This window comes from Bombus vosnesenskii, unplaced genomic scaffold (assembly GCF_011952255.1).
Source record: "Bombus vosnesenskii isolate JDL3184/JDL3185 unplaced genomic scaffold, Bvos_JDL3184-5_v1.1 scf7180000013295, whole genome shotgun sequence".
In the NCBI taxonomy this organism is placed as follows: domain Eukaryota; kingdom Metazoa; phylum Arthropoda; class Insecta; order Hymenoptera; family Apidae; genus Bombus; species Bombus vosnesenskii.
In genome coordinates, this window is record NW_022882946.1 from 5,295,112 (window position 1) to 5,318,761 (window position 23,650).

Below are 23,650 nucleotides of genomic sequence, written 5' to 3' on the forward strand. Positions count from 1 at the left end.
GATCAGCATTTGCGGATTAAAAGTGTTACGCCATCGAGCCAGGTATTGGAATGTACGTTCGTAAACTTGGGATTTTTAACGGAACAGAAGAATACGCATATGGATTTGTTCAAGATGAGTAGGTTTGTCTTGAGAAGAAATTAGGTAGAATTAGCAGTGGCGGATACTGGTTATTGAATAAGTTATTAAATTTAATTAAGTTTAGATTGGCTGTTTGCTAAATTTATTAGTAGATATTTCAGGGCTAGTTACAGTAGGTAATCATTTAATATTAGCTGTAGCCTCTGTAGGTAATAATTTGATAATTGTTTCGCAGTTAGTTAGAAAGTTAAGTTTTAATCGTAGTAAGTCCTTAGAATCCGAATTAAATGTCGTACAATTTATTATTAAGAGTAAGCTACTTATATTCACTGGATGAAGATAAAAAAAGTACTTGAACATCGCATTTATTTTGATATCTGTATAGTACTTCATTAGGGGAAAGCTCTCTCTTATTAACTTTGTTATCATCCGAAGGTACCTCCTTTAGTACGATCATGGAAATTTTATACCGTGGCGATGTACTTTATGAAACGTTTTATTCTATAAATAAGCGATTGCAATAAAAACTGTGTAAGATTTATTGCAACTATGAAGTAATCTACTATACTTGATATTTGCACGCATTGACAGAAAATTTTTATTGGAAATACAAATTTTTGTTCTGACCTGTATTCGATATGCATAGTTAATAAAATTTACGTTTCTTTTCATATGAAAATTCTGTTCGGACAACTTACAGCTGACGTTATTACAACCGATTCAGCGAAGTAGATTGTTCTCTGAATCGTTCAGACAGCCAGAGCATCCCACTCCCATATTCACCTGTGAACTTCAGAACCCTTCAGAAACTTCTTTTTCAAACATCACAAAACTATATAAAATAAATCGAATAACTTTTCAATATCTGGAAAATCCATACCAAACGCATATCGATATAAGTAAATTTCCTAATATTTTTATTCAACTGTATCGACTCAATCTCGATCCAATGAACACGTTCTCCAATCAAAAACACCATTCATCATAAAAAGACAGAAGAGAGAATCTATCTTGAATAAATAAAAGCAGTCAAAACATGAACGAAGAAGTATCATTCGCTGCGGCAGACGAAGCTCCTAATCAAGTTATTCAAAATTCGCGTATCCCTTCCAACTTGACGATTCCATCGATGATTCGTGTCGGCGGGCGCAAGCTGCGGGGGTGGAAGTCAGGAGGCAGAAGGGGTCCACGGGAAAGGGAGCGAGATCCACGCACGGGAACGTGTATGTAGAAGGGACGAAAATAGTAGCGTGCCAGGATCGTATCACGCTCGCATCCAACGAACGTGGATCTGCTTTCTATTAATAGCGAAACGAAAGGGAGCGGATCTCGAGTCAGCCTCGCCGAGTAGGCATCGTTCCGAGCCTTGGTGCTGTCCAGGCTCTGATCGCAGGACTTCAGAGCCGCTCGAGCTGTCGCGGACTCCACATTCCACCGGCAAAAGCTCTTCCGTGCGTGCCTGTTGAGAAGCATCTCTTGCTCGGCTGGTGCCCCGAGGCGAACCCTCATACCACACGTCATACACACACACACATCTCCCACCCACCCACACAACATTGCCACACACATTCACACCGTTCGAGTGTAAGTTTCTAATAGCATCATTCTATTCTTTTTCTTCTCTTCGATATGTGCTTCATTATTTAACTTGGTTTGATTCAGTGACATAACGTATATCCGTATTCTGAGAATGTTATCGCTCGATCTTGGATCGCTCGTGTTTGCATGTCGATCTACGATCGATATGGATATTTCGAATCAGTGACCAGTTTGATCACCGATGCTTAGCATAAGTTTGGTTATAGTGATATTGTATGATCGACGTTGCTGGCTAGAGAGGATTTCGTTGTCTTCGTTGCCGTTGCGTGGATCGATTTGATGTATCGCGGGGGCAGGGCAAGCGAAAAATTGGACGGAACCGAGTGTGAAAGTGAAACGACCACGGGTAAAGATGAAACTGTTCGGATCCGGCGTGAGGACCAAATGCTTGGACGGTCAAATTTTCTCTCTGAAAACCACCGTGCAATGTTGAGTTTGACTGGATGTATAATGCAATAGATGGCTGGTATAGACGGTAAACAGCTGAAAGGATGGTCCCGAGGCTCTGTGTAAATTTATGTCGAATGACCAGAGATACAAGGCTCGCGAGAATTCACGAGCAAAAGCCGCGCGCAAGTGGTGTCTGACTATGCTGTGAGTTTATCTACTGAAGCTACTATTCGGAGATCAGACTTCTCGTTGACCTCGGGCAGAGTTTTCAAAGAGGAAACTCTCCGAGTGAGAATAATTGGACAAATGTCCGGCAGATATTCGAAACAACTATTAGTGGAGAACTTGCCGAGTCTCCGTTGGAGTTTTAGTTTCACCTTCCGCTTGCCTTTCACGGTGTGCTTTTCCACGATGGGACAACTATTATGTGACTCGTTCGATCGTTTTCGAAATTGACCATCGGCAAGTTGAAGATGTCTTCGTTGTTCCGTGAATATGATTTTAGTTTAATAAAATCGCAAAAGGAAAGCGAGGAATGTTGACGTTCGACGAGCGAACAAAGAAAACCGTAAGCTACTTCATTTCCAAAAGTTTGTCAGAATGTTTACCACCGAATGGAGATTTGAAACATCGAATCACTTTTTTAACGATACCAACTTTTTTTTTTGTAAATAATTCTCATCTTCTATAAAAATATTATATCCATATATTTTCATAATTTCATTTATATATGTATATAGCTCCTATACGATACGTGTATAATTTTCTTTTATATGATTTCGTACGGATCAGTCGGATAATCCTATACATAGAAATCCTAATATCTATCTTTAGCGTAAATGCAAATCTCGAGTTTAAGTTTACAGATTAAGCGTTAAGAATTTGAGATTGGATAACGAGTAAGGGATGAAATTATTTCTCTTTCCTATAATGGCAGAACAAAGAGCACGAATATAGAATCGCGTTGGCTCCTTGATAACTCACCGCCTATAAATGTACGGCAAATATCCCGTTTCACGACATTCGATCGTGACGTGTGTAATTATATAATATTGTTTCCACTCCTACGCGTCAGCCATCGCGCGGCATTATGCATCGTAGCGTGTAACGTCTAAACGCTATGCCGGGCAATTTGTGAAATTAGCGCTACGAAGCGGATATCATTTTAAAATATCCCTGCAATTTCGACTTGAACTTCGACGAATCAAGCCGTGCGTGCTTCTTCACGATCCTTCACTGCGGGCGAAGAATTGAAAGAAAAATAGTCGTAAGCGAATTATCGGTACGAGCGACTGTGACTGGAAGTAGTATCAACAGAATAAAAGATATAAAAAAAGAAAAAAAAGAAAACAGGAAAGAAACGAAGGAAACTTTGTCAATGGGCCGAGGGAAGGAAAGAAAGAATGTCTTGGAGGTCGAAGCTTAATTTGTTCGCGAAGACAGGAAACGATGAGCGAGTTCGATGACGACAACGGCAACGAAGACGAGATCGAGCAGAAGGTGGAGGAACTTCCATAGAGAGCGAGGGAGGCAAACGGACGAGAAAAAGAGAAAGAAAAAAGAAAGAAAGAAAACGGGCGAGAGAAGAAGAAAAAGCCAATAAACGTAGGAAGAAAGAGGAATAGAGAGAGAAAGAGAGAGAGAGATAGAGAGAGAAGAGTAGAGTTGGTTTTCTAAAATTAGAGCGACGAGGAAGAGAAGGGGATGGCTCCTTATAGAGCTTGCGACGTCGAGCTTGCGGCCAGGGTTAGCAAACTGGCACTCTCTTTCTCGTCTCAGAATATCAGATTACCTTTGCAGCAGTGCATCGTCTCGCCCCTTCGACTTCTTCCTTTCTTTTCTAGCTTTCTCTTTCTCGCGGCAGCAAGGTTCGATTTATGCTCAACGTGTGCACCCTTCGTCTCTCGTCCATACCTTCTGTTTCTTTCCCTTTTTGCCATTTGGCTTGTTGTTTATTAAAAATTTGCTGTGAGAAGTGCGCCACGTATATCTGCCCTCCAGAGAACGGACGATCGAATCGCTGCGCGCCAACCGATCGGCCATTTTTTCCGAGAGATTTTCCACCCGCGAGTGCATCCGCAATATTTTTCTTTCTTCAAGACACGAAACCGAATATTTTTTCCATGCCTGTTCGGTGTAACCTCGCGAGAATACTTTTCGCAAATCCTTTAGTTGGGAAAAGATCGAACATTCAGATAGACGATTCGATCGTTCTTTTTCTCGGTTGGTGCAAAGAATTGTGATCGAAGATTAAGTAACTACGCGCTATGCGAGATATAACGAAGAAATTGTCGGATAAGGATGCGTTGTGTTAATCGGTGGTTTGTTTGCGTGTTGCAGTACCGTAACCACCAGCAAACATGTCTGACGACGAGGAGCAATACTCGTAAGTATTGAAAGCCGATCAGGAAATATTCTGAGAGATATTAAATCCAGTCCCTCGACATTCTTCGTCACGGCTTGTGAAATTGATTCTGTGAACGAAGCAATCATTGAAAGAGAAGTAAGAGTGTAAACGTCCACGATCGACAAATCGAAGATAAGTGGAAAGTTACGTAAGTACGATTCGTCGAACGTTGGTTAAAATTAGAGCAAAGGGCATCGTCGAAATGTCCGTGAAATCGGAAGTTCTTGAGTGACGGGGAATGCCGAGGGTATCTTTTAGCTGAGGTGAACGTAACTTTAAGTTAAAAGATAGCACGATATATAGCCCATCGGAAGCGTCAGAGAAACATGTCGTCGATAGATCACGTACAGTCTTTCTTAGTGGCGATTTGCAGGGTCGAGAAAAAGTCACTGAATCCTAGTTACTTACGTTCTCGATGCAACTCGGAATCAATCAGGTTGCTACGAAAGTTGAGGATTTACCGAGATTCCCCCCCGCCCCCTCTCGATGTTGATCATTGTCACACAATGAACGGTATTCAACAAAACGAATTGCGTCCACGTAAGATGAAAAATCTCTCCGTGATTTGTGCCCTCGTATTATGTTTCCCCTGTTGTTTAATGCGTTATTATCGATACGTACCTCGTCCAATTCTCACCCCCCAGAGTTTTGTTGTGAAAGTAAACCACCCTCCCCCCGTCCACGTGTCTTTGTGTTGAGCAAATCGTAATCGTTGCACGTCATCTCCTTGATTAAATTGCTCGCTAAAAATGTTTCCTCTATACCATCTTCCGACTATATTTTACGGTATATTCGTTGCCATTTAGGGTTTCAACGAATATAATGAATTTTTAAAAGTAAATAAATATTTTATTCATAACATTATTCGTTCGTAGTATCGAAAACGTAATTAATTATATTTAGAGAGTCATAATTAAAATGTTACGCGGATCAAGTTCGTTTCGTTCAAGAGTCGAGCAGAGAAGTTCCAAACTTTTGCAAACGAGTACTTATTGTTTAACGATATACTTCGATGTATAAATATTGAAATAACGCTAATGGAACTATCATACGGGAAACGAGGTCATGGTCGATGCAAACGAAACAGTTATCGTTTATTTTTAAAACGATGAAATTCAAACACAGTTCGCACCTAAAGATGAGTCGTCCGATCGAATCGAACTTTGGATCTGTATACAGTATGGCGAATAGACGTGTCCAAAAATGTCATGTTAAAATGTCTTCGCTTGCGAAACTCTTTGTGCCTCTACGTTGCCCGATCTGAACTCGATAAATTTAATAGGAAAACTGCACAGAGAGTCAAGTATCACAGTGCTATAAACCAGTTGTTTGCTATTCTTCATATAATACTTTCGTAAAGAGTGAGTTCTGGACTTATTCTTATAAAAGTTCATTATATTGTTTGAAACAGTTTCAAAAATCGAAATACACGATTCGACTGAAATCCTCGAAATTTTAATTCGCATCACCGTGATAATTTTCGGTTCGTCGTGTAAACGTTAAAACTTCACTTTAAGAAAGAGCGAATTTCATTTTTAGCGAGCGATTGAGTTACAGCCCCATGAAAACGTCCATTTTGCCCCGTAGACCCATAAAAATGTGCCCGTGTTGCCCGAAAGCCCGAGTTTTGTTTTAGTATTCTCTTTTTATTATTCATTTAATAGCCCCCTTGTACGCGTTTACCTGTACCCGGTGACTAACAAATACCATTTTCCATTTTCTGTTTTACAGCAGCGAGGAGGAGGTGGTCGAGGAAACGTAAGTGTTGCTGGTAATTCCTTAATCCCTCGAGATCGTTCCAAAAATACTTCTAACGTCCACGTTCTCTCATTTTCTCATTCCAGGAAGTAAGTTCCAGAGGCGTGTCCGCGTTTAGGTGTCTGCTACCACTGCGCAGTCACCAGGGAGTCGTAGTTGTCGTTTTCTGATCTCGATTTTAGATTTTAGGCTCCTTTAGCTGTGCAACGGATCATAACGAGCGTTGATCGTGCTCTAAACGTTAGATTCTTGCCAATTAGTCATCATCTTTTTTAGGGTTTTATGGTCTCTAGAGGGATCGTTCTTGACGGTTAATTCGAATGTAGTTAGCTTGATTAGTTAAAATTTGATTAAAGTCGCGTCGTAAGATCGGTATCACGACATTGGAAGGTACGATTCTCTATTTGTTGATCAGTGGTTAAGTGAAATAAAAAAACTGGAAATTGTTTGTTAATAAGCAAGCAACGTTGTTTTAGAGATTTGTAATTTCAGTATATTTATAGTGATATTATTGTTGGAAATTTATGTAACTTTCTGACCATCGAAATATCAAACACCGCGTTTTCTCGTGAAACACGAAGCCAGTTAGAATTAGACCAGACGTGTTTCTTTTACAAAAATAGGACGGTTGGTTTGGCGGTGCCATCTTGTTGCCTCGAATGTGAGTTTACACAACAGCAAAAAAGGGGAAATAATTTCTCGAACACCCCGGGGGCAATTGATCGTAATCGCAGTGTAAAATAGTAGAAACGCGAAAGTTGACGATTTTCATATTCGTAAGGTTCGACTAACTACGAAATCGTACGATATTAAACGAAATATCGTTGTTTGCGTCACATTTATTTAACTCTGCTTACACATCGATAAGTAAATAACAAAGGAAGAAATTTCCACGTAGCATAAATTTTTCAAAGAATTTTTGATCTTCGAGGAATTTCCAATCGGCTCTTAGGCATCACGGAAGAACAGAACTTTCGAAAGCACAATAGCCGTATCGAAAAATCACGTTCGTGCCTCAGAGCGATCTCTCTCGAGCTATTGTTAAAATTAGAATCAGTCGTGCTTCTCTCGCGAAAATAGAGCAAACGAATGGCGCGGTATCTACGAACCTCGAATCGAATATTAAATCGTCGATGTCGTTTTATGTTCTAACCGATCGAGAATCCAGAGAATCTCGAGAAATTACGGTCCGTTTACAGTTTCGCGAATTTTTCTTTCTCTGCCAGCGTCCATTTGTTTGCGCAACAACGAAACACGATTCAATGTTTTCTTCCCACTGGCAATTTGTCTGAAGTAAAACAATTTCGAGCGGTATCGAAGAAAAATATTGAGTCGTTTCGAATGGAACGGAAGGATCGCCGAGAAATATCCCTTCGCGAGGTAGTTGAAACGAAACGCGGATGCATCTTCCGGAATCGCGTTATCCATTATTTTTAACGGGGCCGATATTTCTCGGCGATTCTTGTAACATTCGCGTGCAATGAAAAGAGAACACGATCGAGGGGAAAGAATAATTACCAGTGTCCGATTTATCGACCTGTTAGTAGACTCCTATCTGTAGACACCTATCGATGCCATTATCTTTTGACTTTGGTTTATGATCTTCGTTTTTTCTCTCTGTTTTTCTGTTCGCAACTCTATCTATAACAATCCGCCCCTTCGACTGATATCTTCACAATACAATACACAAAAAAAAAAAAAATATATATAAAAAAATTACCAACCGACCAATCAATCAAAACCGCCAATCACCATCGACCAAACGACCAACGCGGCGCGAATTGACAAATTGCAAAATCAAAGGCAGCCGGAGAGGAAGATCGAGTAAGTTTTCTTGAAAACAATTCTACGTTCGCCTTGTATCTTGTTCAGGCAGCTATTTTGGCAATGTTCACTTCTCTCGTTTTTTTCTTAGTCTCTTTTACTCTTTCTCTATTTACTTACTTTCTTTCTTCTCTATCTATCTCTCTCACTTTCATTTCTTCTATTTTCTTCTTTGTTAATCGTTTAACCGTTTATTGCTGTTGTTGTGGTTGTTGTCTTGTATCTCATACAAGTTTAGTATTGTATATCTGTCTGCTATCTCGCTCTTACATACATCTCTCTTTGTATAAATGTAACGTATTTTTTGTTTTTATTTTTCTACGTGGTACATCTTACTCTGCGCTGTAAGACACGATCAGTCTGTTTTTTCTCTTTAGCTCTGTACCGTATTTTTATTCTCACGCTTTTTCTTGTCATCGATGTTCTTTTTTGTCCAATGAAACGTACATTCTGCCGCGAGATCATCATTTTCGCTTCCTTCGTTGTCAACGCGATCGACCTGATCTTTTTTTCGCAAAAAGTCACTACTTTTTAAGCATTATTCGAGCATTTATCGTTAATCATTGGCTCTGTTTTGTTCATACTTCTTTTCTACCATTCAGCAGCAAATTTTATTAAACAACGGACATGATTAATTTCCGCGAAGAGTTCGATTTTTTTTTTTTTCGTAATTTATAACAATCGTCTTTTCTGTCCTTCGGACGAGCGCGTAATTCAAAGACCATTTTAGCGCTCTTTTTATTATCCATCTCGCGACGGTTCTCTTTCTTTCTCCTTTTTCTTTTATTTTCTTTTTCTCCATACATTTTGTCAGCCGTAGAATTTTCGCGTTTCTCATCTATCGAGACTTAATAACTCTACCGAGAAATCGTACGAATCGTTTTCTTTGCCGGTTAGATGGAATTTTCGAGTTAAACGTTAAAACGATCCGATGTCGTTGCTCGTACAGTGGCGGTGAAAAATGACCTTTTCCACTTTAGCATTAGCGTACCGGTGTCGCTGCTGCTTTTTTTTTTCACTTTTGCACTTAAAATTATTGTTCGTAAATCGCGATACCGTGTACACGAGATATACTGTCTTGAGATATTTTTTTTTTCCTCAAAAAGGGAATCTTTTGCGAGTAGAAGCTCGTACATTATCTCTTTTTTTCTTTCCCTTCTTTTTTATTGTTTTTATATTTTTCACTTTACTTTTTTACAGTATTTGTCTTCCGATTCTCAGTATATTCCTTTTAGGGATATCGTGAACGTTATTATCGGTGAATTTATGGTCGAGAAGCGAAATGGAAACGACAGAGACAAACCTCGTTTTTTAATCTCTCTTTGCCTATTCGACTTCATTTTTCTCTGTTATTTGGTCCGTCCACTATCTTCTATTATCTTTGATGCTGTGTCGCTGTTGTTGTGTCGATGGTTGAACGAGTACATATGTCTATTACGCCGCTATTTTGTTCTGTTTGATACACGTCTCAGAGATTTTAGTTAGCGTGATTTTTTGGTCGTTACGAATGATACACACATTTACACCGTATACGAATGCTTGAAAAGTGAACAATTTTCCAATCGATGGCTATGGCGATTAAAATTCTACTTTCGAAAGTATATCTTTGAAAATTAACACTTTACTATTCTGAAGCCTACGATAACCAAATAATCTGTTAAAATTAACGTACGGTGTGACCTGTTCAAGCAGATATATTCTTATTTTCTGTTATCTTTGTCTAAGATCAAAATAACCAAGATAACCGACTAGTGTGTTAAAAGTAATTGCAAAACGACATTAAGCTATATATTATTTGATTTCTTTTATATTTGTTTCAATTTTAACGTTCCTCATACCAATATAATTCTCTTCTCAATGATAAATACGACTTAAATTAAGCGCAACTAAAAGTTCAGACATTTCGAATGAGCTTCGTGACATCAATACGATATTTCTTTTAATGATAAATACGATCCATCAATCCGCCCTCGTTATCAATTACGAAGAGTTACATATTTATAGAATTACTTATTCAACGGTCAAAAGGTTCGACGATTTTCCGCTGTCTCTTGAACGTTATTAACATCCAATCAAGCGTTTCATTTTTCAAGCAAGATCGAAGGCAGAATAAATCGCCCATCACGCCTTTACCACACCTAACTTGTTCTTGTTTTTTCTGCGTATTACGTATGTCGCATAATTGTCGTTTTGTTATCGCATCCTGGTCTGTGGAAAAAGGCTTTTTATAAAAAGAAAAAAAAAAGAAATATCTACGCGCGCGTAGCTTTTCCAAAGCACGAATACACGTATGTATGACAAAATCATTCGAACGAAAGAGACGGTAGGCTGCCTGTTCTCCTGTTTTACGTTGTCTGTGAAAAAGTCGATAAGAACATGCTCGTGAGACACGCGGAGATTCGCGGTTCGTTGTCTTCGCCGGCGAGCGCGAAACTTTCCTACGAATTGTGTCGTAAAGAAAAAGAAGGAACCGAGGAGAATAAAAGCGGGTGGAACGCGGCAGACTGTCGTCAATTTTAACAACGCCGTTCTTCGACCGATCGGCTCTCAGGACTTTAATCGAACCGGGAACGAATAAGATAACAGAAAAAAAAGATAAAAAAAGAACGAGTAAGAGAAAGAAGCAATAAGCCAAGCGGAATGTAGTTTGCGCGGGCTTCCGCCAGTCCCAAAGTAACCCGTCTGCAAAGAAACCCGAACGACTGCGATTGTTATTAATGTGCCTTTCCTTTCTTTTTTTGTAGGGGTAGGGCGTCCCAAAAGTAAGTTGAATCTCGAAGGTTGTTTATTACACGTCAATAATACTTTCTTTGTTCTTCGGCCGCTCTCACAAATATCCCCAAGTCCGCGCTTCTTTTCGAATTTTTGGCGGGAACGAGACAAAGAAACGGTACGGTTCATCGTATCATCTGAATTTTCTACTCTTACAAATCTATCTGTTCCAAGTATCGATATACAATTCGCAATCTTTGCTCGTATAACGATTTATACGATAGAAAATTTATAACGAAGGAAAGTTATAGTGTTCGAGCGAATCTTTCGAACGAACGATTCGACGAGCTTAAAAGCTGACCAATTTTTCTACAGGTGACTATGATAATTAAAATCTTACCTTGGAAAGCATACTTCTTAAATTTTACACTTTACTATTTCATACTAATGTGATAACGTTGTACGTATATGTAAGGAAAATTGAACAAATTTTATCGGATATTTTTATCGCGTTAAAATATTTTCAAAGATATTTGTAAACCATTTTTCGCTACAGGTTTTTGACCGTTCAAGCTAATTAAAGGTGGTTATCTATACGTTCACGCGAACATTTACTGGTATACGAATCGTTCCGGTGAAAATTTTTATCGTATTAAAAGAAAGAACGTTTAAAGGTGTTTGTAGATGGTTGGTTGTTTTCGCTGGAGGTTCTTGACCGTTCGAAGCAACTAAAAGCAATCTTGTCCACATAAATATGTACGGACGATTTAACGTTGTTTAATCGAAAAGTTTTAAGGCTTTTGACCGTATTATGCGATGGCAGTTGCATAAGGGGTGCGCGCAACTAATATAACTTGCGTCGGCTGGACGATTGCCAAACGTTTCATAAATATGTGTACGATAACGTAATGCGGTTTATTCTTATACCAAAGCTGTGGTGTCCGTTCGAAATGTTTCACGTTCCACTGTGATGTAATGTAATTAACGAACAAACAGTTCGGTGGAAGAATACAGCCATTGTCAGCTTTGATATTTATTTCATGCCAAGATTCGGTATTAATACTTCGAGTATGATTTATCCTGAAACATCGTTTGATATCTCTCTATCACGTCTAACACGCCTTTAAAATTTACGATTTCCTTCAAATTTCTATTATTACACTACAATGTTACCGTTATTATTGCATTGTAACAAACATTTTATTTAGTTTGGAATTGATCGAATGCGTTACTCGCGGTAAATGTAAATTTCATTAATGATAATTTGCGTTCTGAAGTTAAATCTAAAGAACAGTATTCTCGGATTATCGGATCATCGATTCGCAATGACAAAGAAATAGTAAACGGAGCTGAAAGAAGAATTTGTTTTTTCTTATCAGAATACGTGTTCAACGTTCAGCATCTTTTTTTGTGCAGCTTGAAACTATAAATTCCTTTTGTTTTATTTGTCTCTTATTTGTTTCCTCCGTTCGAACCCTCGTGCTATACGTTTCGTATGTTTTCTTTTGTCACAACAGCTGTTTGATGTCCATTGGAAATTCGATAAAAAAAAATAACTGTTAACTCTGTGTAATAATATGTATACGTAATGTGTCTCGATCCCGCCAAAAAGAAGATAAATATGGTCTAATAATTCGTGATCAGTGCTCGAAGCAACCAACCCCCGCCCCCAAGCTCATGTTTCTCTCTGTCTGTCTATCTATCTGTCTCTTTTACCCCCTTCTCGTGTTTTTTCTTTTTGTCTCTCTATATTCTTGATTAATCACGAATTAACGGCTCTGTATATAATCACCGTGTGTCTGTTACACGCGTACACCTACATATGTGTATACGATACATACGTGTCCACGAGTCCACGAAAACCGATCTTTTTATCCGTTCATCTCGTTTAAACTTCTACCCACTTTGATGTCGTGTTTTTTGTCTCCTGCGTTTCCAAAGGAGTCGTGTTTTTTTGGTTTCTGTCACTTTGGTGATCACCCAGTCTTCCCCTCTTTGTCACGTTCTGTTAATTATGTTCGACTTTGTGCAATAATCAATCGACCCGCAGCAATTGTCGCAGAAAGATCGGCCAAATTAGTCGAGGGTCGCTGAATTTTTGTGAATCGTTATGATGGATGGAAAAGGCCGAATATTTCAAGTAATTCGCAGTTTCATAATATCGTTGTGCAACGTTCGTGTTACATTGCCAACGATGTTAAACGTTGTTTATTATATTGTCGTTTTCACTTGCGAATAAAACTGACCTAGAGCAACTTTTGGAACCGGTCCCACTCGGTCATTTTCATTTTTCAAAGTACTCGCGTTGAATATAATGATATTCGATAACACTATAATATTTATTGTATTATATGAATTATTAGAGACTAGTATTTTTTGTATTTCCCCTGATTGAAAATAGCTGAGATCGGAATTATTTCACAAACATTCAGCAGCTCTTTTACATGACACGATCGTCGAGACTTCATTTTTCATGTATGTAAATTGGCCAGCACCTCGGCTTTCGACTGTGGCTTTTTAAGGCGTTGTGGATAATAATTGATAATAAGAATGACGACAGCGATCACGCTGATAACGGCGGCGACTGTGCGTGTTGCTTGCATTTGAGTTGGGAAAGAAGAAGAAAATGTCTGACGAGAAGAAGAGTGAATGCTAGATCTCCAATTCTCTCCCAATTATCCTTTATCATCGTCTTTGTGATATATTATGAAAAATCATTTTATTCGATAAAATGATACATACACTTTCATCATACAGATTATTTACATTTATGATTATTACTTTAACTTTTACTCTTCGTTTTTATTATTTCGATTATCTAATTTTATTTTTATTTTGATTATATTTTGTCAGGAAACATTATCGTATTAATATTACCATCTCAAAGTATATAAATTATTTTTCGAAAGAAACTCGAAACTGCAATTGGCGGATAGAAATTTTGTAATTGTAATTTCAATAGGAATATTCTTGTCCCGATTGTACGCTGTTCAGATCTGTCAAAATTTTCTCTTCGAACCTGCTAAATTGCTTTCTGTAAAAATGCTTAATCGCTTGGTCTCGAGCGGCTTTTGAATTACTGTTTCCAGCTAAAAGAACTAAACTCGAACCGATATACAAATATCCCATGTGTCTCTTCCATCATCGAGATCCAAAAATCCACAAGCCGTCTATTTTCCGCAACGGCGGAATCATCTTTATAATTAGAGATTCTTCCCTTATTTTAAAGTTATCCTGGACCCGATCCACGTGATGTAATTTGACCAACGATATCGTGTCTGCACATATTCGAGAATACCTTGAATTTTGAAATGCCTCCAAATACTCGTCAAGACGATTCCTTCGTATTTTTCGTTTTTAATATTTTTACTATCGCTCAATGTACATGATTTATATTGAAATAATTAGAAAATAAAAGCAGCGAGAAACAATTCAGTTTGGTAGCGCAGATTGACCAAAATGCCTCGATACTTATGAATTGTAATTTGAATATCAGACATTAGATATTTTTTACTTTCTGCTTTAGTAATTTTTCTTGCGTTAAAGACGAACGAGTTTTTTGAAGTCTTTTTTAAGTTTTTGAGCAAGCGTAAAATCTTATTCTCGCGAGCCCCGAAACAAAATTTAAATTCAAGTGACCGCATAATTCTAGCTAAAATCTTCCATCAATTTTCCAATATCCTGTTTCGTGGGAGTCTAATGGATTCCCTGGCAACAAACTCGTCGGTTTCCCTCAACCCTCGTAAACTTATTAACATCTCTCTTTCTCTCTCTCTTTCTCTCTCTCTCTCTTTTTCTAAAACTACACTTCACTTTCTTACATCGCGCACCTAATTCTCTTTTATTTGTCCATATGCTTAAACAGAAACTTTTCAATTTTCTCTTCTGTCTGTCCGTCCATTCGACTGTCTGTCCGTTTGCGTGTGCGTCTGTCTGTTTGTCTGGTTGTTATGTGCGTGTGACGAGAAAAAACTAAAAGGAAAAGAATAAAAAAAAAAAAAGAAAAAAGCAGGAAAAAGACAAAAACATGAAAATAAGCAAAAAAAAAAAAAAAAGAAAGAGAATTATTCGCCACGAGAGAGAATGGATGAAGTGTAATAAATAATAGAAAGTGGAACGTGAGAGTGGCGTATCGGAGTTCTGGAAGATCTTACGAGATCTCTCAGAGGACGAGCGACAGGAACTAAAGAAAGTTACTTTTGTTTTCGTTCCGGCCTACATCAGGGAGTCTGGGGAGAATATCGAGTTTATGAAGGTGAGGAGAAGATCTGGGATCTGTCCCCGAGATCTCGTAGATACGATATATCGGGGAGATTTAGTATCGGCACGTATTTACATTCTGTCGTTTCCCGTTTACACAGAGGCAAGAACAGAAAAGGAGCGACCTAGACGAACAGCTTAAGGAATACATCGCAGAATGGCGGAAACAGAGAGCCAAGGAGGAGGAGGAACTGAAGAGATTGAAGGTTCGTATTCATAAAGCAACCTTAGATTTCCTTTGTTGTCACTTTCTAGACACATAGTAGACCATGAAAGTATATATATTCGAATACTCACCATACACAATGTCTGTGTATATATTGTATGTGTTACACAAAACGTTTCGAAAGTTCTCCAACACTGTGACAACGAGACACGATTATCATAATTAACGTGTTAAACGAATTTGGCATCGGTGAAATTTTAAAGCAATCTGGAAATGTATAAGGAAGTTATAAGATATTTACTCTAAAAACATATATAAAATAGTAATAGCAAAAAATTAGTATACATCATAATAAGTGTTAATAATGGTTTCATTACATATTAAGGTATATTAATACTACGGATAATCGGCTGTTTCAATACTTTTGCGATCTCTGCGAAATATATTCCTGTATTACATATATCTTTTAGCTTACGTACATTTTCATATTTGTTTCAAACTTTACCAATGCACAAATAATATATACCTATACGTAAAACCTACAAGTATTTGAATACATTCGTACGCTACTGTACTATATTTTCTGTTACGTTTCCATGAATCTATATTATTCATTGCTTTCTTTCGCGTTGTTCGCAGGAGAAGCAAGCGAAGCGCAAGATTACTCGCGCGGACGAGGAGAAGAGATTGGCTCAGAAAAAGAAGGAGGAGGAAGAACGTCGCCAACGTGAAATCGGTGGGTTTATTCTATTCTTTTCCATTCTTTTCCTGTTTCGATATTGTTTCGGGAGATTACCCGATTTTCTTTCTGGAGATTTTGCTGATGTTTTCTTAAACTTACAGAGGAAAAGAAGCAACGCGATATTGAGGAAAAGAGAAAGTACGTGTTTGCCTTCGCCAAATCTTATATATATATATATATCTAACTAATATAGTAAGACAAATAACGTCCAACATATAAAAAAATACAACCTTTTTATCCAGACGTTTGGAAGAATCAGAAAAGAAACGTCAGGCTATGATGCAAGCGATGAAAGATCAAGCGAACAAGAAGGGCCCCAACTTTACCATCACTAGGAAAGATCTAGCAGTTCGTATCGTTCCTACGAAGAAACTTGAAATTTTGAAAGACATATATCGTGCCACAGCATAAGATCATATAGTTGGAATGTTATTAATATATTTTTCTGTTCGATAAAGGGTAACCTTACGTCGGCGCAACTGGAACGCAACAAGACGAAAGAACAGCTGGAAGAGGAAAAGAAGATTTCGCTGAGCATTCGCATCAAACCCTTGGAAATCGATGGTATGTCCATTGAGAAGCTCCGGTTCAAGGCTACCGAACTCTGGGATACCATTGTCAAGCTGGAGACCGAGAAATATGATCTTGAAGAGCGACAGAAACGCCAGGACTATGACGTGAGTGAAAATACATGAATATGTAGCAACTGTGAAAAATAGTACTAGAAGGAAGGGAGGTTCTCAGTGTTTGTAGTCGGCTATGTTGACCAAAACGCCGTCGTCCGCTGATGATCCTCTCCTTTGGGTGCTGATCCCACAAATGCAAATTCTGCATATATGTATATTACGTACTTTTATGTTTGTAAGCACCGGAATGTTTTGAATAATTGTCTGTTTGCTCTTAGCTTAAAGAATTAAAGGAACGTCAGAAGCAGCAACTGAGGCACAAGGCTTTGAAGAAAGGTCTTGATCCCGAAGCCCTCACCGGAAAATACCCTGTAAGTAGCACGTTTAAACGATATAAAAAGATAAAATATAATACATTTTTGTAGCGAAATCCTTTAATACCGTACAATTATTTTCCTTACGTAGCCTAAGATCCAAGTGGCCTCCAAATACGAACGTCGAGTGGATACCAGGTCTTATGACGATAAGAAGAAGCTCTTCGAGGGTGTAAGTATATTTCCCATAGATTCGATCAGTCGCTGATTCTTCGAATATTCAGCTGACCCAGATATGCGATAAAATAAATTTTACCCGATTTGAGATCTCAAGATCTAATAATAACAGTGATCGGAGAAAATGGGAAAGGCATGCTATCTGAAGAAATATTATTATGAGTACAAAATTGAAATCTATATGTATATAAATGTTTCGGAGTAAGATTATTAAGAAAAGAGATTTTATCACAGTGATATATGGTCAAAGACGTAGTAAAATAAATAATAAGAGATACGATATCACGAGGGATAAAGAAGAAGCGACACAGCTCGTTAAAAAAGTAGTCGTAGAAAGATAATAGTTGAAAAAAGATGATCACAGAAGAATGTCAATTGAATCGCAGGGCTATGACACGCTTCTAGCGGAGTACAACGAGAAACTATGGAAACAGAAAACAGAACAGTTCATGAAGCGTAACAAAAGTGAGTCCTATCGAGCTCTCTGTCAGTGTACTACCCCTTTTGCTTGCGTTGCTGGTTGTACCCCTAGCACTTTGTCCCCCTTTCGTTTGCCTTAGGACCGTTAAAATGATCGTCATTCTAATTCGTGTTGGACTCCATTTAATAAATAGTAGATTTAGACTATAGAGATCGTTGGAAGTGTTGTTATGCTCGTGTTGTTTCGTTCCACAAAGTAAAGTACTCACATTTCATCCTTCATTGATCGTAATTCATCGCATCTCCCCATAATTTATTATTGAAACAAGCATGAATATGACGATCACGAACGGAAGAACTTATACCACGAGTCTTAGAATAAGTGTCAATCATAAGATCACATGGTGACAAGATGTTTACGACAGATGCAAATTACGTATCCATCGTCTTGATTGTCCCGTGGATGTCCCGTATACAGGAAGAACATTTGTCAAGAAATCTTTCATTTAGAAAACCGAATACGAAACACACCGAATGCGAAGCAAAAGACTCTACGCTTCAAGTTCTATTTTTTTACGCTCCTAAAGCAAAGAATACAATTACTTTAAATACAAACTTCAGTCATGCTCAGAATCTTATCACATCGACATGTTTCTATCAAACATTCTTCGTGGCTTGACATGTTAGTAGAGTGACTAATTAAAAGTCTGTGTAAGAGAATATAAGAATTTGTACCACGTAATTAATGCAAGCTAATGGATGGTTGATATGTATGTAATTCTTTTGGAATCGCAAATGTACTCGTTTAACTTAAACATCCGACATGTATATATATGTATATACAAAAAGCAGGTTCCAGTGTAATACTAGGTTTCGTTGACTTGTCCTGCTAGTTATCAAGCCCCAAGTTCATTTATAAGGAGAATTTATACAGCAATATTTTGAAAACCGAGGAAAGAGACCAGAGGCGAGTGCCCCGTGTGACGATGTATCCTAGCATGCCACTTTGTCCCTTAATGTTGCAGGGCCTGACCGAACAGCAGAAGGAGTCCATAGAGAAGCAGTGGGCTCAACAGAAGGAACAATTCCTTGGTCGTCAGAAGAGTATGTATGCTAGCTTCATCTTCGAGCAAACGCAACACATCATTTGTTATAAATGTATATTTTTTTATATTTCCAACCTTGAGCTTCATAATCTGTGGGAAAGACATTTTTGAGTACTGTTTTGGTTATTTTTACATAGTTGAAGATATTCACTACTAATTACTAAATTAGAATTATATTTTGGAATAACCATTTTTAATTTCCTATCTGTTTTCTGTACCTTATTAAGAATATTTTTTATAAAGGAGGAGTAAGATCACACATCAAGTGGTTAAAGTATTTGAAAAAAGATTTCTTTAAAGACTGGGTTTCCAATTTCTAGATTGAAATATTAAATATTTTGGAATATGTATTTTTAATATATTTTCTTTACTTTATAAAGAATGTTTCTTTTGTAAACGAGGGAGGGGGTTGTCAAGATTCAGAGACTATCTAGTTATCATAAAAAGAGATCGTGACTTAAAAAGGTGGAAAAATATTGATTTCAGAAAGGAAGGGGAAGACTATTGGTTATAGAATTCGAATAGGAAAGAATATCATAGATCTACGTATATTTCGCGTGTTTCAAATAATTTGTGCATCAACTGTTCAAACGAAAATATACTAATGCAACAAGCACTTTGCTGTCTCTTACCTGTTTATTATGTTACGTATCTCGGTGTGCGTTTGCTCGAGTCGTGAGTCTTGAAACCTGACCAGCCACAGTATTTTCTAAAAACTAGGACAGACTGCAACGGCCATAGAGTGAAGTATATTTTGCCAACGTTGAAGAACCTTGCTCGATGAAAAGCGAGAAGAACCTTTCAGAAAATTGAAAGCATGTGCTTGTACATTTAATTCTTTGTTTATTTTCCGTAGAAAAGTCTACGACTCTAGAATCTTATTCTTCATTCTCATAGTACTCTCCATCATTTTTCTAAACATATCCTTATGTGCAAGATAATTTTCAACAAATCTTCTCTGTCATCGATCGAGATATATTTTCAAAAATTTTCAACACGAATTAAAATATCATCGATTATATAACAGATATATCTTATGTTTCTCTTTGAAACAGCGAAATTGCCGAAGTGGTTCGGCGAGAGGCCAGGCAAGAAACCAGGAGACCCCGAATCTCCAGAAGGCGAAGAAGACGTGAAGGCTGCGGCTGAAGACGAAGAGCTTGAGGAACCACAATTCGAAGAAGAAGAAGAAGAGGAGGAGGAAGAGGAGGAGGAAGAAGAAGAGGAAGAGAAGAAGGAGGGTGAGGGTGAAGGCGAGGAAGAGGAGGAAGAAGAGGAAGAAGAGGAGGAAGAAGAGGAAGAAGAGGAAGAGGAAGAGGAGGAGGAAGAGGAAGAATAGACGCCTCTTTCCAAAGATCAGCAACACCTAACCAAAGATTTAATCGATCGATCACCAAGAAATGTCGAAACATCCTACGAACCATTGAAATATAATAGTCGTGGCTACAGTAGAGACAACAATGGCGAACCATTTTCCCAGAATCTTGTCGTTATAGGTAGCTTTTTGTTTTGAACTTTTATTGCGACATCGGAGTAAGCGTACGAAGACGGTTCAAGAAAGAAAGACGAACGGTCTACACGTTATATTTTTCCGTGAAAAAGTCTAACCTATAACGGTGAGAATTCCGGTGAGATAAAACACGCTGTTACAACCTCTCGGCTGTCCTACCACTACTACTTCTATTACTATTACTCTACTACTTCTATTACTACTACAATTATTATTATTATATTGTACAAAAAATACACGCACACACATTATCAAAATAAAAAAAGAAGAGGTTTATCGTGTACGATTTCCGCGAGGAAACTTTCCTACCCCAGGAGAAGACCTTGATTTGTTACGCACACTGACACTTGTAATCACGATTGTAAATTAAGAGGCCTATGGAAAAAACTGTTCCGAATTCAAGACTTCAATAGTGTTTTTATTATTCAACTCTTTATTATTCAAGACATTAACACATTGATTATTACTGGATTTTTTTCTTACTTTTACTGGCAAATTTTATTAGCAATAAATTCGGAAATTATGAAAAAGAATGTAGCAAAATACATAGCGTGCAATCTGTGTGGTTCGCGAAAGCAAAGAAATTTCCCCTTTAAAGTTCCTACTACTTACATATGTACATCGTGGGAGTCAAAAAACTTTCGTCGGCGCCCTTGCATTCCACTAACCTTACTTCCTGTCTCGTAGAGAAATACGGATACGGATGAGATTAATGGCTTAATCATGGAAATTATCATAATGCCAGTTTTTCTTCTCTTGATCTCCCTTCATCGTACTTACTTGACCTTTTCTTCGAGTATTCCTTTATTACGAATACAATGCGTTCTTCATGAATATAATTATTAGCACATATACACTGCAGATAAGTCACAATGTTTTTATTGATGACACTCGTACTTTATCGATAGCACGTTGTTTTATTTATTAAAAACATATCAACATAAGCATCGAGTAAAACAGAAATATATTAATCGATTTATGACACTTTCGTAAACACGTATCCAACAATCGTCATGGCGCCTCGGATTCGCGCCAAAACTTATAAACAGGTATAAAACACCCAAGTGCTGCCAACAAACGCCCTTAAAATAAACAATACGGAATCTGCGTGTAATGATAGTTGTCGTACGAATTTTGGTACGCCACGAAGTTCGGGCTTTAAAAGAAATATTTTGATATACTATATGAGAACTCAAGCTGAGAAAAGTATCAAATAATTATTTCTATAATTTGGAAATTGTTTACATTTAACTATGTGTCAACAAATTGATTCAAGATACAAAAACATTCTGAAAATGGATTGTTTTGGAGATCTATTTTGAGGTAATTTGCTGGTAATTTTATATTTTTGTGAAAAAGCCTGTTCGCTTTGTAAATCAACCGGAAACTAATAATTATAATAGTCCTTTTGGTTTGATAAACATGGATTATGTTGCTCATAAACATGGCTTTTAATGAAGACATACTCATTGACATTTGATTTTGTTAACGTTAATTATGAAATTGATTAATAAATTTCCTAATTTGTTACTATGTATGTATTATCTACCCAATATTTCTCATATCATAGTTCAGTGCAATTACTTCAGTGAGACTACAAAATTGGCGATCGTCGTTCGTCGAAAGGAAATCGTGCAAATTTACATGTTAGGACCGCAGTTCGTTAAAATTCAAGACAGACTTCAGTGACGGTGCAATGACGCAAAACATAAGAGGTAGAGCAAACGAGAGACCACTGTCTGTTTCTGTTCTTCTCACGTACATACTTCCGTTGATGTGTTCTATCTCTCTTTCTCGCTTTCGTTCATCTTACTCTAGTTTACTCAGCCGATAGTGATGGAAACGATACAATTTCAAACAAACTACACCTATACTACAGAATTGATCTTTCAAGCTACTTGCTTCAAACTTGATATTTCATTTATTTTTTATATTTATTATAATTGTAACATTATAATAATTTTTCAAAAAAATAAAATTGGCGCTATGTACAGTTGTTCCACCTGGTGGACGAAAGAGTATCACTCCCATCGCTAGTGGATGGCAACTATTTATAATGGTAGCCGTTGGCTTCAGTCTCGTGTTTCTTCTCTCCTTTACGCTCATTCTTTCTCTGTTTCTCACCGTCGTCCCTATTTCTTTTTCTCTCTTTCAGTCTACAGAGTGGTTCTTATTCTTTGTTAATAGTGTCTCCAAGCATTCGTCCGAGCCAGACTACGTTTGTCTCTGCTCTCCTACCTGAGAGGACCGAAATAGAGTAGCGGCAAGACCCCGACACTACCGACGCGACGCTACAATTCCGTCGTGGACCGAACAATAAACAATAACACGACGACGCGTGTCACGAGTTCGGGATAGCGACTACCGCGACCTGTTGCCGGCTGCCAAAAAGATCCCGCTGGATGTCGCGCGTGTGTTAGTGAGATCGTGAAATGTTCGTTTCGGAGTGTTTGACCGCGGGAACGGGGAATTGTGTGTCATGGCGGTGATCGTTCTGCAGAACAGCCACGTTCGTGTACACATGGCTACAATGTTGGCTATCAAGGAAAAAAAGAAAGGAAGAATGAGGAGCTGACTACGACGCGGCTTCGCCACTAGAAAACCACTCTCGATGAGGTAAGTATAAAATAATACGTACGATATATGAACGAATTTCTTTGGCAAGTGACAAGTGACAGATACTTCAGATTGGACGCAATTACGTATTACCTTCGTGTGTTGTCTGCACCACGTTCGACGAGTATTTGAAGATTCGTTTCGTTGAGACAGAAACCGACGCCTCGTGCTAGAGCCGGAACTCGACGGAAATTGACGATTTCTGTCGAGGAACGACCGAGGACGCGCTTCGTGGTGGTTCGTGTTAATTCGCGATTTCCCGATAGCCGGGGCAACACGCGATAAGAACGATTACGAAATCGGGCATACTGAAACGTGAGAATAATTGGTAGCGTGATGAGGATAGTATACGCGAATAAGGATATATAAGGGGAATTAGGATTTTCTTATTGGCGAACTTTCACATGGATGCTCAGAGATTAAAAATGTCAACATGCATAGGGCGATGACTTTTTATCATTCTTGAATGTTTTGGGCCATTTTTAGACGAATGATACTTTATGAAAACTGTTACGAACAGGTTTAAAACCTGTTAAACTAGAGACATGAAGTAATGTATTTATCATTATGACCATGACTTTATCTTTACATTCACCTTTCGCTTTTATAATGTCAAACATGTAGCATATACTGTAACAGTTACCTTGCATAATATCATTTATAATTTTTTTCTTTTTACGTAAATTTGTTCAATCTTTGACGTGTATCGGAAAGTGTCAAATTAATACTTTGTATCTTGCTATGATATATTATTATTTTTTGTTTTCGTTCACATCTTGTAATTTATTTCAGATCATGTTATGTAATAGACAACTGAACTATTTATCTATTTAAAGTTACATACATCTTATGGTTAGAAGTATATAATGACTACATTATAAC

General features: G+C 37.8%; 1 protein-coding gene and 1 long non-coding RNA gene across 20 annotated transcripts; one reads left to right on the plus strand and one right to left on the minus strand.

Moving 5' to 3' along the window:
* Positions 1-1,365: 1,365 nt before the first annotated feature.
* Positions 1,366-20,554, plus strand: LOC117233281 (troponin T). Of its 19 annotated transcripts, none has more exons than XM_033493423.1 (15): positions 2,591-2,638; positions 4,411-4,456; positions 6,209-6,239; positions 8,039-8,059; positions 10,804-10,821; positions 14,996-15,026; positions 15,133-15,237; positions 15,837-15,933; positions 16,041-16,077; positions 16,182-16,287; positions 16,398-16,616; positions 16,844-16,936; positions 17,031-17,111; positions 17,503-17,581; positions 19,698-20,554. In XM_033493423.1, exons 1-15 carry the CDS (start codon positions 2,606-2,608, stop codon positions 19,979-19,981), a joined length of 1,281 nt encoding a protein of 426 aa, XP_033349314.1. In that variant the 5' UTR covers positions 2,591-2,605; the 3' UTR covers positions 19,982-20,554. The 19 variants fall into 19 exon arrangements, with proteins under 19 accessions (XP_033349321.1, XP_033349323.1, XP_033349325.1 ...); XM_033493421.1 differs by lacking the exon at positions 2,591-2,638 and adding an exon at positions 3,505-3,570; XM_033493422.1 differs by lacking the exons at positions 2,591-2,638; positions 17,503-17,581 and adding exons at positions 3,505-3,570; positions 18,562-18,640.
* On the minus strand, positions 20,158-23,411 carry LOC117233284. Its single transcript, XR_004493290.1, has 2 exons — positions 22,791-23,411; positions 20,158-22,689 (listed from the first exon to the last, which is right to left on the minus strand). It is a non-coding gene; the product is annotated as an uncharacterized LOC117233284 (long non-coding RNA).
* Between the last annotated feature and the right edge of the window lie 239 nt (positions 23,412-23,650).

Coding starts and splice junctions, on each gene's coding strand:
- LOC117233281 (XM_033493421.1), top strand. CDS start 3,520: ATGAGCGAGTTCGATGACGACAACGGCAACGAAGACGAGATCGAGCAG. Junction 15,934..16,040: donor ACGTCGCCAACGTGAAATCG/GTGGGTTTATTC, acceptor TTAAACTTACAG/AGGAAAAGAAGCAACGCGAT. Junction 16,288..16,397: donor TCACTAGGAAAGATCTAGCA/GTTCGTATCGTT, acceptor TGTTCGATAAAG/GGTAACCTTACGTCGGCGCA.